The following is a 17736-nucleotide window of genomic DNA, read 5'->3' on the forward strand; positions in this document are numbered from 1 at the left end:
TTGTGGACTTCAAGAAGAAACCTATTATTCATTATTCCTGAAGGCTCCAATACCTTGGACCAGCTTGGTATATTTATTAAACCCTCTTGTGTTCAGTTTTTTTTTGTATTCCTTAAAATGATAAATAAAAAGTATTTTTAGTTTGCCATCACAAAAATAAAAACAGTCATAGTATGTTATAGAAAATAGTCAAATTAAAACCTGCAGCTGCCAGGGTTAAACCATAGACTGTATATATAAAGGGTTAAACCATAGACTGTATATATAAAGGGTTAAACCATAGACTGTATATATAAAGGGTTAAAGCATAGACTGTATATATAAAGGGTTAAACCATAGACTGTATATATAAAGGGTTAAACAATAGACTGTATATATAAAGGGTTAACCATAGACTGTATATATAAAGGGTTAAACCATAGACTGTATATATAAAGGGTTAAACCATAGACTGTATATATAAAGGGTTAAACCATAGACTGTATATATAAAGGGTTAAACCATAGACTGTATATATAAAGGGTTAAACAATAGACTGTATATATAAAGGGTTAAACCATAGACTGTATATATAAAGGGTTAAACCATAGACTGTATATATAAAGGGTTAAACCATAGACTGTATATATAAAGGGTTAAACCATAGACTGTATATATAAAGGGTTAAACCAATAGACTGTATATATAAAGGGTTAAACCATAGACTGTATATATAAAGGGTTAAACCATAGACTGTATATATAAAGGGTTAAACCATAGACTGTATATATAAAGGGTTAAACAATAGACTGTATATATAAAGGGTTAAACAATAGACTGTATATATAAAGGGTTAAACCATAGACTGTATATATAAAGGGTTAAACCATAGACTATATATAAAGGGTTAAACCATAGACTGTATATATAAAGGGTTAAACCATAGACTGTATATATAAAGGGTTAAACCATAGACTTTATATATAAGGGTTAAACCATAGACTGTATATATAAAGGGTTAAACAATAGACTGTATATATAAAGGGTTAAACCATAGACTGTATATATAAAGGGTTAAACCATAGACTGTATATATAAAGGGTTAAACCATAGACTGTATATATAAAGGGTAAAACAATAGACTGTATATATAAAGGGTTAAACCATAGACTGTATATATAAAGGGTTAAACCATAGACTGTATATATAAAGGGTTAAACCATAGACTGTATATATAAAGGGTTAAACCATAGACTGTATATATAAAGGGTTAAACCATAGACTATATATAAGGGTTAAACCATAGACTGTATATAAGGGTTAAACCATAGACTGTATATAAAGGGTTAAACCATAGACTGTATATATAAAGGGTTAAACCATAGACTATATATAAGGGTTAAACCATAGACTGTATATATAAAGGGTTAAACCATAGACTATATATAAAGGGTTAAACCATAGACTATATATAAAGGGTTAAACCATAGACTATATATAAAGGGTTAAACACAAATAAAGGCACATATAACTGACAGTTTGTAATGGACTGTCTGTTATAGGTGGTGAAAATGTAGTGAACATGTCGTATAGGAATAGTTAATAAAATGTGTTACAGGTTAAATTATTTATTCAAATCAAGCCACATCATTCACTTCTGCTTACATCTTCACAACATAAAAGCAAAACCCAATGTCAGATGGAGACATGAAATTATATTCATATTTTATTACAATATTAGAATTTGTACATATTGTCTTCTCCATCCTCATTTCATTTATAATTTTATTACATAAATATACTCCAAAAAGTAGGATAACAAAAGACAAATTTAATATAAAACAAATTCAGAAACAATAGCAATACCTGACTCTGGGACAGAATTCGAGGAATGTAATTCTTTTTTTACATAACAAGGTCACGCAACATGGCGGAGTTATCTTATTTCCAAAAAAGGGGTAACAACAGTATATATAACAAGAGAATCAAGTTCATCCAATACATGTGTTCATTACTCTTGGCTTTGATAAGTCCTATTCTTCATGTCAACACAAAACAAAAATCAAAAATGTTGGAAAATGAAGTTGGTCATTGTGGCTTTGGTTATACGATAAACATTAAGGTTAGCACACAACTCATGAGTTCCCTTAAGGACAAAATTATACCAAACGGAAGAAAACAAATCCACCTCTTTTCAATATCTTTTCCCCAACAACTAAGTAGCTACATATTTTTCATTGCCCATAAATAACCTTATGATCACTAAATTGATCTGCAATCAAAGAAACCTTCACACACATGCAAAAATAAATACACTGCATGGCCCTTCTCATGCAAGCCTAATATTCAAAGTCCTATCATCAGCTCTCACATGTGAACAGTTGGTGGTTTTATCAGGAGAGAAAATCACTTTGAAACAACTCTGTTTTGGGGGAATTCTCCAAACAATAAAGGACTCATTTATCATGTAAAAAGTGAGATTATTTGAACGTTGATATGGCAATAAGTTAGCGTTGCAGTGCGTTAAGACTGGCCATTGTTGAGCATCCATGATGTCAGGCAGCAGAGGTGGCACCAATGATAAACATGCAGACACTTACACTAAATCAAAATGAATCTTAACAATCCATAAACCAAACGAATAATCAGGAACCTCAGCTGAAGGGAAATGAACATAAAACAATCAACCATACGTACTATCAGGCAGTCCAAATAAAACTAGGAACAAAAATCTTTATGAGTTTTATATAGAAAATTAAATAGTATGCATGTTGACCTATAGATAATAGAAATAAACACTTGCACCAGAAATATGTGCTTTAAAATCTGAGCAGGTCCCCACATGTAAACCTCATATCAGACTTCATGTAAAAAAAAGGAAAATAAAACAACCCTGTGATCATGTGGCTAACAAATCAGATGTTTGGAAAATCAGATCGCAGCATACGCTGCTCTTCAACCATCCTTATCATTAAATTATAATGTTTGACAGAACAGAAGAGGGTGGAGTGTTTTGCAGCAGTGGTAAAGTCAGAGAGGATAAAGGAAGCTGCAGACGTGAGAACATCGCACCGCCTCCTCGCAGGTGCCTGATCCGAGAGAAGGTTGCTGCTGACGAGGTGGAGGTGGGTGGACAGAGAGGGAAGTCAATGTTCTTGAAAAGGGACAAAAGGGACAAACGGTATCCTGTGTTTCTTAAATCTTTTCATCCCAGTTACAGAGAGACACTGTCCTGTGTTAATAGCCGTCTTTCTGAGTTTGAATCTGATCCTGGATCTTCTCCAGCATCTCCTGCATCTGCCGCAACTGTGAGGAGAGAAGAGACAACAGTTAGTGCAGAGTCATCTACTGTTGCATTCATGGCGATGGGAAATCTGGGTATCCAGCCTTTTATACAGGCTCATTATGTACACGTGACTGCACAGGCAACTAATCAATAACCCCCGGGAGATCAGACTTTCTAGATCACGTGACCTGAACAACCGCAGTGAGCCGCTGACAACTTCAAGTATTCAATATTACAGAAGCAGCAAAACATTATTTTGTCTCGTTCATCATGCTGAATTGTTTGGTTTTAAAGGAATTAAAAGAATCGGAAGAACTGATATGAAGTTTTTGGGAATCCAGTTAAACTGTGGCACAAACACAAACAGTTTTGTGGTGTGATTTATTTTTGTAGTTGATTATGTGCCCAATACAAATCATTTCACTTCTCGATTTTCCCAACATAAAGTGAGATTGCGAAGTGTCAGTTATTTTGATTAACGGATGAATCTTAAACTAATTGCCCAATTCACTGATATTGAAATCAATTGATAATAAGTTGCTCAGGAAACAGTAATAAATTACCCATCACTGTTGCCTACAGCCCACACTGACTTCACAAATGTCTTGTTGTCTGAACAAATAAAAAATCCAAGACAAGGAAAGGAAACAAACAATTGGACTCTTTTGACCAGCTGGAAAGGGGAAGTGTGTAGCTTTTGTGCTTGGACAATGACTGAAACTACTATCGAAAACATTTCCGATTATTTGATCAATTGTTTGTTAATGTTTTAACCACATTTTAGTGTTTGTTGTACAAAAAAAATAAAAGCAATTGAGGAAACATGTTCTCTTTATTTGATCAAATAAATGGATGTTGTGGGGAAAGGGAAGGGACTGTGTTTCATCAAAATGAAAACTAACTGTATGTCTGTCTGCTCATCTTCAGATAAGGAAAATATATGATAAATTTAAATATGTGGAGCCTAAAATCTATAATTATATTTACTTTAATGATATTTACTCTAACAATATGTTTACTAACCAAATGCCAAAAGAAACAATGTATATCATATTTCAAACGCATTGTATTTAGCTCTTGGGGTATAACAAATGATTGTTGAAATGTAAGTGCCTAGTTCCACTAAGATTTTTAGATTTCTGCACTGTCTGAAGAACTTTCCATGAACAAGTTTGAACTAACAGGGATAAAAGCTGACTTTGAAAATGGGATTATTATTCTCTTTTCCTACCCACAGACAGTTCAAAGGGAGAGAGGGGAGAAGGGGTTTGAATTGACACTAATCCATGTTTTCCAGGCTACTCATTGTCAACCTCAGAAAACATGACCTGAGTGTGCTTCCAATAAATCGTATATATGAACATTATCTGTGAGAACTCTCAGAGGGCTTCATCAGAGATATCTCTGTGCTCTGCGTGTGTCTCAGCGCTGGGCTGAGGCTCTGAGTGCTCGTGGCTGTGTTCAGACTCGTGTTGGTGCTGTGAGTCCTTCTGGCGCTCAGCGCGCCGTACCTCCTCGTCTTTCTCTCGGATGAGCTTTTCTGTCTCATCGTCCACTCCGGGCACCGTGGGGATGGGGAAGTCCGTGCCGCTCTCTCTGGTGAGTTTACTGCGGAGAGAAACACGTTACTGAGAAATTCTACATTTATTGTATCACAAAGCTGCATCTGGATCTGATATGTCATTGGCTAGTCATAGTGAAAGGGATTTAACTGCATATCTGTAAAAGACACTGAGGATGGAAGCTGTTTGGCAGCAGATAAACGTCATGTGTTTCTGTGTAGAGTCTATCAATGTCATGGTGCCCAAAAGTAAATGTCCTATTCCAAACTATCAAAGCCGACACCAGGTAAAGAGCAGCTGTGGCTGATCTTATCACGATCATAATCTAAACTTATCTAAACAGTACCTCCCATGGTTTTATTTAAATCTACCTTTGGCACTCAGTAATTAGTTGCCCTCTACCAAATGCAGTTGACAGAGCTAATTTACACTTGACAGCAACAATGTGTTGACAGACATGGTTATTACATATGAATATGTATATTACACATAACATAAGGAAGTATCTGGTGAAATCGTTTCAAACTAAGTATTGCTATCTATCCCTGAAGGAAGTAACCAAATGGTGATTGAGCCTACACTGAGAAAAATGAACTGTTGACCTTAGTTACATTTGTTATATCAACAGATTCCACATAATTTTTGAGCAGTAATATTACGTTTAAATAAAACAATATTAGGTTCAACTTTATAGTATTGCTTTCAATGTACCTAATTCAATTATGGGTAATCTGTTGACATAATACATTCAATTAAAGTCAACCTTTCAGGTTTTTCAGTGTAAGGTCCACTGTATTGCTGTATTTACATATTACAAACTGGCTGTATATAGAAACATTATCAACATGTATCAACACAAATACTTAAAGTTGGGGGGAAACCAGTTTAGCAAATGTATAATCATTCTCCAATTTATTTTCTGTGATTCCATTTTTTGTATGTGTTTTAATTCTCTTTGAGGACTTCATGACTGAGGTGGGGATTATTACTGGATGCCCTGTTGGTGATTTGTATTTACTGTATGCCTCTTTCTTCCTTGGATTAATATGAACATAACTTGACACAAGACTAACTTCTGATCAAATGTGAGCTGTATTACCGCTGTTGAAATGTCTGCTCAGTTCTCCTGTTCATTTCTGTTCCACTATAACAAAAAGTACAAACATAGTGTATTAAAATAAGAGAAAGACATTTAGAGGAATCAGGATATTAGTGACCTAGTTTACATCGATCTAAGGTTCAAAGGTTAGAGGTAATGTTAATACAGGAGCAATCAAAAAACAATCAATTCAAAAAACAACTTTTACAGATTATTTACTGATTTCTCCTGATACTGATCCTGAATAGTTTATTATTCTGATATTAAAATGTCTCATATTTCTTCTTCACTTGATGCAGTATGTACAGGTGTGTGTGTTTGCTTCTGTGTGAGCGTACTTGCGGTTGCGCTCCTTGACCACCATGCGGGTCATGCTCTGGATGCAGTGAGCTCTGTAGTTTTCGTAGTGAGTCTCCCGGGTCACGTCCTTCAGATCCTGCATGTGCGTACGGACGAGCATATTCCTCAGCTTCACAAAGTCACAGTGGGCCGAGTTCTCCACTGCAAAACAAAGAGGGAGGACCAATTCGAAAAACATTCTGAAAAAGTCTGCTGGTACTGAATCATGCAAGAGATGATAACACACACAGCTCTTTCTCTTTGTACATCAATGAAACATACATACAGCCATACAGCGTTTTTACAGGCTGTTTAACTTCTGTTACTACAAATCGATTACATTGTGAACAGGTTTACCCTCTACGATGCCCCAGGGATAGAGTCGGCCTCGCACCCTCTTCCCTTTGGCCTCCACCACTGTGTTGCTGCCGATCACTGCGAAGGGGATGCTTTCCTGGTTGGGAGAACAGAGAAGGATCGTGAAATCAAAACGACATTTACAAAAGATCTGTTTGGGGAGGGTGTAGATGAGTTAAGGCTGGACCAGTGAGTGGTGCAGTGCAGATGTTTTTTATTGTTGTGTTTTTACTTTTACACATTAGCCTCCTTTAAGCCATCTTACATGAATTGCTTACTTCGGCGGACTCTCAAATGAAACTACATTACGTTTTTATGTCAAATCAACCATCATTTCCCATTCATTATTTTATCTTTTGTTCCCTTTTGTCATTTGTCTGCTGCAGTTAACACATCAGAAGAAAGAGAGAAATACTGCCTCGCTAATGACGCGAGGAGAGCAAACAACTTGAGTCCTGGAGAGTGTGTGTTCAGCAGTGGACTGACTGCCTTGTTTGATATGGTCTGGTTTGTATTTTATTTTAACATCATTACATTATAATAACTGGGTAATCGTTGAGGCTGCAGTACTTGATAGAAAAAACCTAACGTTCCCAAATGATACCCGCAGGTTCAAAGATCTAGAAAAAACCGAAATAAATGGTATTGTTTTGCTCTCAACTAATCACAACAATAATTATTTGATTCAGGCACGATTGACCCAGCAGCTACGCATTTTTTAAAACTAGACAAAGCAAACTAGTATTCTCTCAGTTTTCATCATGAAAACAAAAACTTCTAAAAATGCTGTCAAATAAGAATAAGAATGTATGATGGAATACTTGCTATCAGTGATTTCCATCTTGTTTACCGACTGATCCATGTAAGCATTCAGTGTGCACTGCTGACTTAAACAGCCTGTGAATCCCAAACGTTGTAAAACAAGATGGACTGGGACAGAGAGGGGAAACATCTGGCAGCTCGGCTCTCACCTTCAGCTGATGGTCCTGCTGCTTGAAGTCCTCGTCCTCGTCAGAGTCACAGTCGGGGAACTGGTAGATCTTGATGCCGTACTGCTCGATCTCCTCTCGGATCTACGGGGGAGCAGTCGATGGAGAAAGGACACAGTGAAAATGGGAAAGACGTTTCATTCATGGGATCAAATAGATCAACAGTGTTTCCAGATCAGATCTGAAAGATCAGCCTTGCCTTGATTTTCTTTTTCTTGACCTCATTAGGGGTGAGTGTGTCTGCTTTTGCCAGGATGGGGACGATGTTAACTTTCTCATGTAGAGCTTTCATAAACTCCACATCCAAAGGCCTGAGGCTAAAAGAGACAAGAAACATTCAATAGCATTAAAGCCACAATGAGGATTTACTCAAAAGAAATGCATAGATTTTTACAGAAATAATCCCTCTCAATCATCACTGATGACCCAGCAGAAGTGTGTGGTGTGTCTGAATCTGCCCTCTATACATCATTAAATAATGTAATGTTTATCCCGACTTTAGTTGCACACTAGAATCATAAAATGTACCGTTAGACATCACGCGATGTCTCTGGTCGGTCACTCTCTGGAGGTTTGCTCTCTATGTGACCTCCTGGTATCTGATCAGTAATGACTGAAGCTCATCAACAGATGGAGCAGTTACTCCATCACAGTGACTCTGAACATGCACTGCAGCATTACTTAGGTTCGCAGAATATTTGTTCTTTAATGAGCACAGTTATGTGGAACAGTGCATGTGCACAACGGCAGCAAAAAGCACCAAGTCAGCACGAAGGATTGATTAGAGCTAAAGCACTGCAGTGGACGCACTAAATCCCTGTGAAGGCAGCTGAGAAGTGCTTTAACTCTGACAGGAGCACTGCTTTTACAATAATGGGGCTGAAAGCACTGAAGTTAAATACTGGTCCAGTATGATCAATTACTCAGGTGGTGTGTTCTGTGTGTGTGCAGGGGAAAAAGTGCTGTGTCACTGGTCTGCAAAGGCCAGCACAGACATTACTGCAGTCGAGAGGGGTTAATGTTCCCCATTGTTCGGAGTAATATAGGACAGAGAAGTTGGACTAATCCTAATGAGAGAACTGCGGATTTCTCATACCCATGACCGAAGGGTGAGATAAAGTAGAGGCAGCAGTGTACGCGGTTGTCCTGGATGTTCTTCCGGTTGAGGCCACTCTCGTCCCTGAAGTACTGCTCAAACTGCTGGTCGATGTAGTCCGCCACAGACTTCCAGCTAGAGATAAAACACACAGGGACGTTCAGTCTCCGAGGCAATACTGCAACAGCTGAGCTACTGCACATGCAGAACAAAAGGGCTACCCTGCGGTGCTCTGTGAATCTTATCACATTGGTCATTTTCTTAGATATCAGATGATTCATTTTTAAGTACCATTCAGTGTTGTTTACAGCATCCCCAAACCCGGGGGTGTCGACGATGGTGAGCTTCAGTTTGACACCTTTCTCTTCTATATCCACTGTGTGTTTGGTGATTTCTACTGTTTGTGTTATTCGCTCTAGGAAAAGGAGAAAAAAGGACACATTTTTTAACATTAACTTTGACACGTTGAAGCGCTAATTCTTCAAAATCATGTCAGAAAGTGAGTATATCAAAGGCTGTGGTTGCATTACCTTCAGCATTGAGCAGCTTCCTATCTTTGTAAAGATCTGTGAGAAAGAGACTGTTGACCAGGGTGGACTTTCCCAGGCCAGACTCCCCTTCAAACAAAGACAAACAAAGACGAAAATAGCGAGGTTTAAGGTTTTACTTCAAAGTAAAAGTTGGGTTTAGGCTCAAATATCTGATAATCTGCAAACGAGGATTTACCTGCCACCATGAGCGTGAAGTCGAATCCCTTCTTTACTGACTTACGGTGCACCTGGTTTGGCAGCGTCGCAAAGCCCACGTATTCCTTGTCCTGGTCCTAAAAAAGCAAATTGAACACCACATCAGGAAGGCCAGAACTACCATAAAACTATAATTATTCAGCGCCATTTGAACCTCTCCAAAAATAGGTTTTAAGGTATATTTCCTACAAAAGGTGTGAGACCGGAACAAACAACAAACACAAAATCACAGAGCCCTAATCACATCCTGTTCCACCAGAAGGAAAAAAGCACAATTAAACCTTTTTGATACATAAAGCAACTTTGAGTTTAAGGCACAGGATCAGTCAAACTGTCGTCATCAGTCTGAAGTGATCGACACAAACAAACATCGCCTTGACAGCAGAACTGAACACAAACATCTCAGTGGGTTTATGTCCTTGTGTTACCTTATTACTGTCGTACGGGTCGTATCGAGCCCAGGGACTCTTGGGTCTGGGGGGGCTGACGGGACACGGCAAGTCAAACTCCACACTTTTGCTCTTTGGGAAACAGGGCTCTAAACCACAATCCGACTGAGCCCTGCCCGCCACAGGGGGACGCAAATATGACGGGGTGTGGGGGCGGTCTTCGCCCTCAGCCTCCCTGCCTGCATCGTGAGGCTCGTGGTCGTGATGGAGGTGGTGCTTGTGGTCATGGTGGTCGTGGTGGTCGTGCTCTCCTTGGTGGTGAGGGTCTTGCATAAAACTCTCCACCTCGGAGTCGTCTGAATGGTCCGAATGCTAGAGGGACGCCACGGTTGAAGGGGGAGGTTTAGGAGGTGAAGAGGAATATGTGGAAAAAAGTAGAGGGTGGAGGTGGAGGAAAGGTCAAGTGTCGATGTGGAAGAGAGGAGATCAAGACGGTGGAAAATGTGTTAAACTCTTAGAAACGGTTGCTATAGTTTTATTGTGAGGGTAAATAATAAAAAACATATAATTGCAATGCAGCTGGTAATCACTTTCTATAATCATTTATGAGTACAATATGTAAGGGGTGAAATATAATCCCAGACATTTATCTCAGTGGATAAGTGTTATTTTATCACTAATATTGAATGAGCTGTTATACTTGGGGCGTACATTTAACTCCACATTCCTGAAAGAGGAGAGAGAGTTTTTCCTACATCAAGGATTATAAATCTCCTGACACATCATAACTTCTGCAGAGCTAATGTGAGGCAAGAAAAGGCCTTTTTATGGTTGTTATTAAATTAATAGGGCAATTTCAGGCATTAGGGTTGCTAAGTTTTTCTTCATCCCTGGATTTCTAGATGTAATACACACTAAGCTTAAATAAAAAATAACAAAGTGTAGTTTTTCCAGTAAGAGGATACACAGCTGAGGTGTAGGCTGCATATTCTAGACTCATGTTACTAAAAACTAAAGCTAGTCGAGCACAGAGATAAATAATGCAGGGGCCCTGTAGAACGCAATGATGCCATTTAAAGTCAGCTGAAGGCCTATACTGTGACTCTGCACTGTTGTTGTGTTTATGCACTAAGCATCAGCTGAGGGGTAAGTCGAGTGGGCTGCTGCAAGGACACGTGAAGAACATTTGGTATAAGATGTATTGCTTTTTATCGTGGCTAAGTAAGCAGGTAAAGTTAAGTTGGCCCTCAAACACTGCCATAAGAAGGGGAACCTCATTGGTAGTTTAGGGGTTTGGAGGTGTCACCGGTACCTGTTCAGGGTCATGGTCTGGTATGCTGTGTTTAGGGGAGGCAGGGCAGGAGTTATGCTCGTCTGATGAGTGCGCCTCATGGTCACTGTCCTCCATCGCAACTGGAGCTAAAGTGAACTTTGCAATCTCCAACCAGAAGGGAGCACACGGGTGAGAAGGTTTATCAGGGTCAAGAAGAGGGAGGGAGAGGCCGGAGGAGAAAGGCCGCCGCCAGATGGAAATCAGGTGCATGAGGTTCAAGAGCCGGGAGAGGTATACACAAGGAGTAAATGTGTTCAGAAAAGACAAATGAAGAAAAGACAGAAAATGGAAAAAATAGGAAAAAAAAGATTAAATGAAGTCAAAGTAACGACATATGAAAGATCATACCATTTACCAGAAGAAATGGTATGATTGCAGAACAGAGAGAGTGCCTAGAGAGGGACCTAGAGAGGCACCTTGAGGGCTGCTGGTTCCACAGTCTGCCAACACAATGCTGCTTTGACTTCTTGCCATAACAGCGACCCCTTATGTTATAAGTTCATCTGATATCGCTCCATTCAGTGTTAACGACAGACGAGCGGAGATGCACCAGTCCAGCCAAAGTAAGTGTCAGCAAAAAAGAGTATCTGTGCCAGCTGCAGTAACATCATGCAGTGAGACATTTCATGATTTCATAAACATCAAAGTTAAACACATCAAATCACAAAATCGGCCCAACGATTTCATTCAGTTACTCCAAAATCTACAATTACTATTTGTTTTTATTTGTTTGCATGTTGAAAAATGTCCACATTATTTGAAGTTATATTTATATTCCTCAATCAATTCTGAACCAGAGTTATATATAATATAAAACACGCTTCTCATCTAATCCGTCAGGCTCTCATGGTTTATGTCCTCTATCCGTGGCCTGCAGTTTTAATTATTCTGGGATTTAGAGCTTTAGGGCAGAGGAGAATTGATAGTTTTACAGTTTAGGAAATGAGTGACCTGCTTTACTGTGCTACAATCAACAGAGATCAATGACCAACATGGAGGATCCTGTGACCCACATTGAAGAGATGGTCAATTGCAAAGCTTTGACAACTTGGGATCAAAATGGCTAAGAAGCTTATCATTCAAGTGCTTGATTTTTGGGTCAAAAAGCAAACAGGTTGATATAAACAAATCTTTGATATATCATTTGTAATCTCTTGCCACGATCCCAACTGCACAAAAACAACATTGAAACTCGACATGCCTTCTACCCTTTAGATCAGTAGACACTAAAACCAGCCACCCTCTCTATCTGCACACCTCCTCTCCTGCAGAGCCTCACCTGTAGTACCTCCTCTCAGCCTCTTAAAGCCCCGCTAAGCCTGTTCGTCCTGCCTCTTCGTCCTGCCTCTGTGTAACACTGCTCTTCATGCCCACTCCAACAGGCAGTGGGAGACCAGAGCTCCAGTATTTATACGCCTCCATCCCAGAGGACACAGCGCCCTTCACCCCCATCGAGCCACTCAGCGCCGCAGGGCTGATCAGCAGCATTGACCAGCCACGCATCACCGTGCACAGGATACACACCGAGTACATGCTCTACTGTTGATCTACGTACAAGTTCTAGCAGTAGAGCTCTTTATCAGACAAGACACAACCAGCAGACTATCAGACCTATGACTCTCCATGGCCTATACTACTGTATACTCCAGCATACTTATACACTGGGGACTAAAGGTCATGACATGTACAGTGAGTAGGGGAGCACAACATAAGAACTTTATATAAATGTACTGGCAGAGCAATGTCAATGAAAAAACATTGTTAAAGAATGCAATATTGCCCCAAGGGAATTTTTGACTTTGCAGGAAGAGAGAGTATGTGGAGAACTTATCATTTCCTTTCCCTTTTGTTCCCTTTTACCAAGCAGTTTCTTGTATAATAGCAGCAAATTGAAAGGGGAGGAAAAGCAGAACTCAATTCACTACTTCTGATCATTTATAGAACAAAACAATAAATCACAACATATGTTTCCTCCCATGTTGCAGCCATGAGAGTGAGAGCAACCTGTTCATCCAATACAATGCAAGAAGAGCCACTTGCTGCTTAACCTCCCCCTATAATAACAAATGATATATTAATCATAAGCTGCCATGCTAATGAGCTCACTAATTAAGATGATTAATTCATTCATTAGAAACTATTTATATACCTGTCTTCACAAACCACATTAAGCATTAAGGAGACGTCCTCATTCATATGCAAATGTAAGCAGCACGTAGCAAGTCATCTGACTATCAACGAGTGCAAGAAACACAGCAGCATGAAGACACAATGCCTGGGAGTCTCATCATGTGTGTGTGTGTGTGCGTGTGTGTGAGTGTGTGTCTCAAATTAACCTCTAACATCCATACTATATATATTTTATTTATCTGTATACATTTTGAAAACGAAAGCATGATTACAATTAAAGACCTCTCTTGGTTTTTAAAATGTTTGGAAACATCTGGATTTAACATAAGTACTAAACTCGTCAGAATATGTATCGTTGGTCATATTTCAGTATGCTGTGTGGAAATGTTACTATTAAAAGTAATTACTGTGTGTGTGTGTGTGTGTGTGTGTGTGTGTGTGTGTGTGTGTGTGTGTGTGTGTGTGTGTGTGTGTGTGTGTGTGTGTGTGTGTGCAGGGAGTATATTAACTTTCCACTAAGCTCTCTAAAGTGAAACATGGTGCAACCCTTTCCTCTCCCACTGAACCAGCTAGTTTTTAGTCCATGAGGTAATTAGTCTTGATATTTAAGTCTTTGGAAAAAAACCCAGCTGAAAGGGTGTAATGCAAATGAGAGGGGAAAGGGTTTCATTGTGAATAGCACCGTTCTATTTGTATACATGCCTACCCAGGAAGCCAAAAAACACACCTTTTCCATTTGCGCTCCATATTTGATATCATGACACTCAACCGGAGGAAAAGAAAGGAAGAAGATGAGATGGAACTGGAGAGAAAGCAGATGCACTACTAGAAGAACAGAGAAAGCTGCTCAAACAAGAAAGGGTTTTGGAGAGTTATCCATGAAGCTACTTGGTTCTACAAAGGATATAGGAGAATCATTACACTTCAACAAATGTTCAGTGTGCACTTTTTCCACACGCAAACCTTTCCACTTGTTCAGAACCTAATTAAGCCATTTGAGTATCTCCTGTCACAGAAGCAGTATCACTCGATCCTTTGCTTGAGCTCATTCCAACTGAATTACTCTTTTGCGTCACTAACTGAACTTTAGTCTTCCACATATTCACCACAATCCAGGAGGAAGTCAGACATATGTTTTCATGTGTGTATTGTCAAACTGAAAAGTACGGCCACTACCATCACAGCCAATCTAAAACCAAAGTCAGGCTGTCGTGTGTGTCACAGATAAATCAATATACTCATGAAGCATATGATTGACTGGCAGTACAAACATCAATCCAGATCTAGCAAGCTATACCAATAGAGAAAAAGTCACAGTCATTATTCCTATACAAATAAAACTACAATTTGAGTCGATAAAAAGTTTGGAAAGTTATAACCAATTCTCCAAGAACTTGAGAATTCCACATCCTTTTTCTGCAATATTAATTAGAGGATGTGCAAACAGTCTTCTTTAACTAGAATAAATATAATGTGCTCACACATTTTCATTAGGGGGCCACACAGTCTCCCAGTGGAGCAAGTCACAGCTGAGACCTGAACCAATTACAGTTTCCATAACTGGCCGATCTGACATTTCAGTTCCTCTTGAGGGTGACTAATAATAAGCAACCTTTATCAGCAGTGATGCGTGCAGGGCGTGTTAGCAATGAAACAGAATAAATAAGCCTCAGACCAGGTGAAACCACAGGGTGACTGGTTCAAGTCCAGAGTGCCATCGAGTAACTGGAGCGAGACACATGGCTGGAATGCCTCACACAAGCTAAAAACACAAAAACAAAGCGGCCTGTGATAAATGAGCTCTAACACAGCGAAACATAATCACAACACTTTTTCTACTACGGCCAATCACATTAGACGTACTTAGAAATGAAATAAAGGTATGTCAATGACAATTCTGAATTCCTGCAATTCTTGTGTGCCGCTCCTTAACAGACTCACATGCTGAACTTCATCTAAGATCTTATTGGAGATGCTGGCCTGGAATGTCCGGTTTGTCATGTGAACTGAGCAAAGTGGGGCTAAAGCAGCAATTTGACCACTGAGCAGTTTATTGCATAAACAGTAGTTCCAGGTATCCACCACTTTTAATTAAATGTAATAAGCAGTCTTAGGGGCAAATGGCAGGTTGCTTCACAACAGAAACAAATACCCTCTTCAGATAAAGTTAATCAAGGAGACCATTGTAAGCAGCCTCTTCAGCATTACGGAGATGTGGGGTATATGTAACGGTGGGACTAAAGCCCATGCAGTGCCTGAGAAACAATTGAAGGACATGAAACGCAACATTAATAAACTGTGTGGTTGACTTCGCTGCTTTGTTAGTCTTGGATGGTGGTAGTAGACTTGGCTGCCACAGTGCTGATGGACGATGATTTGTTGCATGAAACACAGCTCTCTGGGGAAAGCCCACTTCATGTGCTCTCTGTATGACATGGGAAATGCAATCAGAAACGGCCATAAGTCATAAAGAAACTATACAGCATGCTGTTAATGACCTTTTATGATGAAAGCATATTTCAGCTTGAAAGGAGATGCATTCAACAGAGTCGTTTGTAATCCAGCAATAATTACTATGCTATTATCCAATGAATGCTACATCATTTTAGCTTGGCCGACTCGGCCCCTGTTGGCAGGAATGCTTACTCGACTGTATGCTGGTCAAGTGAAGAAGATGCTGTAGCAGACAAGGGAGATGAAGCTACTGATTTGTAAACATTGTGATCTTAAGTTCCTGTTGAATTTTAGACAGTTTCAACAACAACAAAAAGCTGAATATCAACAAAGCTATTCAAAGGATTTACAGCAGAAACAACATTGTTTCAGAAGTGAATGTTGTGGAATGCCCAGGCTGAATACCAGTGAGGTTTCCCCTCGTGGTGAGGCCAGCAGCAGGTGGTGAAGTGAGCCATGTGTGCTCTGTGTGAATGCTGTGGTTGTTTGGATGGTTATAGCAGGGCTCTGTGTGAAGTTGGCTCAGGACAGAGAGGGGGGGGGGGGGGTAGAGAAAGAGAAAGTAAGAGAGAGAGGAAAAGACAGAGATAGCGACAGAGACTGAGACTGAAAGAGGGAAATACATAGTCTCCCTTCCCCAAACACTTCCATTTGACCAAAAATCTACTTTTTTGGTTTGGAAAAATATGGTAATTTCAACAGTCAAATGAATATAATAAAATGCTAGTATTCTAAATGTGTGTGCATTTCTGCCCCAAATGGATTCATGTCAGTGTCTTCAGCCATCAGAGACACTCACCACACTCTCAATGCATTAAGCTGTCACAGCTGATCAATACGTCTTTAACATCTCAGAGGTGGACAGCGGGGAAAAGTTCGACTTCACTGCAGTCATGTGGAAAACAGATACTCCTCTCAGTAGTGTAGCTCAGCGGACTATTGTTGTTAATTATACATGTTCATACTTGAGCACAAAGCCTGGTCACATGTACTCATGTGAACAGTCCAGCTCATGGATAATCTATACTCTGACACACATGTTGTTTATATGCACAGGGGAAACCTGCAGCCAGGACTATGTTGCACAGTTAGAAAGAGAAAATACACAGAGCAAACCACAAACACAGAGATGCACTTAACTGCAGGGTCAGCTGGAAGGAAAGCAATGAGCACATACCTCTGTATCACTGTGTGATTCTAAAAATGCTGCCATATTGTCCATTCAGAACTAGTGGTATTCCTTTAGTTCCACCAGACGATGAGACAAAAAATCGTCTCCTCAGACTAAGTGTCACTTCTTGAGTTTCAAGGCACCCAACGTTTCCTTGCCTCACCAATCAGAGGGCATCCAGTTGTCTTCTCCCGTTCCCCCCACCCCCACACACTTTCACTGGAAAGATCCTTTTTTTTAAAACAGGTACACATTCGATCTCTGCCACTCTGTCTGGAGCATCTCTATAGCTCCACCCTGCTCTGGTGTGTTGGCCAATCGGCAGCTGAAGATGCAGATGAGCAGCAGTTAAAGTGACGGCAGATTGAGTCTGAAGAGGCACCCTGACTTCAGAGGAGGTGATGCTCTGTAGGGAGCTCCACAACATATGCCCTGTCGCCCCGCTACAATCCTGTCGTGCACTCAATCTCAAAGCAACACATGTTGGATCACAGCACACATATGACCGCACAAAAAAGCTCTGTCACTATAACATGTGCATGTATGAAGAGTGCAAATGTGTTTTAGTTAGTTTAGTTAGAACTATATCAGGAACAATAAAGGTGAAGAAACTCGAATCAATCAAATCAGAGTTAAATAAAAAAGGAAAAGGAGACTGAGCATCAGAGGATTACAAAGGCAGTGAACACATAGCCTCTTACAATGGCCGTCACATCTAACCCAGACCTCCCAGCTGGCAGAGCCAAGGCCAGAGTGGTACAAGAGGAATCAGTGTGTGTGTGTGTGTGTGTGTGTTTCAGTGATGT

At 39.9% G+C, this 17736-nt stretch overlaps 1 protein-coding gene across 4 annotated transcripts in view; it reads right to left on the minus strand.

Moving 5' to 3' along the window:
* Positions 1-1591: 1591 nt before the first annotated feature.
* The window catches only part of sept4b (septin 4b), a 49207-nt gene continuing 33062 nt past the window's right edge, over positions 1592-17736 (minus strand). For 2 of the 4 annotated variants that reach the window (XM_034225485.1, XM_034225487.1), the window contains 11 exons: positions 9434-9530; positions 9238-9324; positions 8999-9122; positions 8708-8842; positions 7811-7928; positions 7594-7695; positions 6623-6719; positions 6265-6427; positions 5927-5971; positions 4777-4873; positions 1592-3285 (listed from right to left, as the gene is read on the minus strand). In XM_034225485.1, coding sequence (XP_034081376.1) covers positions 3217-3285; positions 4777-4873; positions 5927-5971; positions 6265-6427; positions 6623-6719; positions 7594-7695; positions 7811-7928; positions 8708-8842; positions 8999-9122; positions 9238-9324; positions 9434-9530 — 1134 coding nt within the window. In that variant the 3' untranslated portion in view covers positions 1592-3216. Of the gene's footprint in view, positions 3286-4776; positions 4874-5926; positions 5972-6264; positions 6428-6622; positions 6720-7593; positions 7696-7810; positions 7929-8707; positions 8843-8998; positions 9123-9237; positions 9325-9433; positions 9531-9881; positions 10215-11154; positions 11401-16936; positions 17218-17736 lie in introns of those variants that run through there. The other 2 variants (XM_034225488.1, XM_034225486.1) reach the window with 2 other exon arrangements.

Source organism: Gymnodraco acuticeps, unplaced genomic scaffold, assembly GCF_902827175.1.
Source record: "Gymnodraco acuticeps unplaced genomic scaffold, fGymAcu1.1, whole genome shotgun sequence".
NCBI lineage: Eukaryota > Metazoa > Chordata > Actinopteri > Perciformes > Bathydraconidae > Gymnodraco > Gymnodraco acuticeps.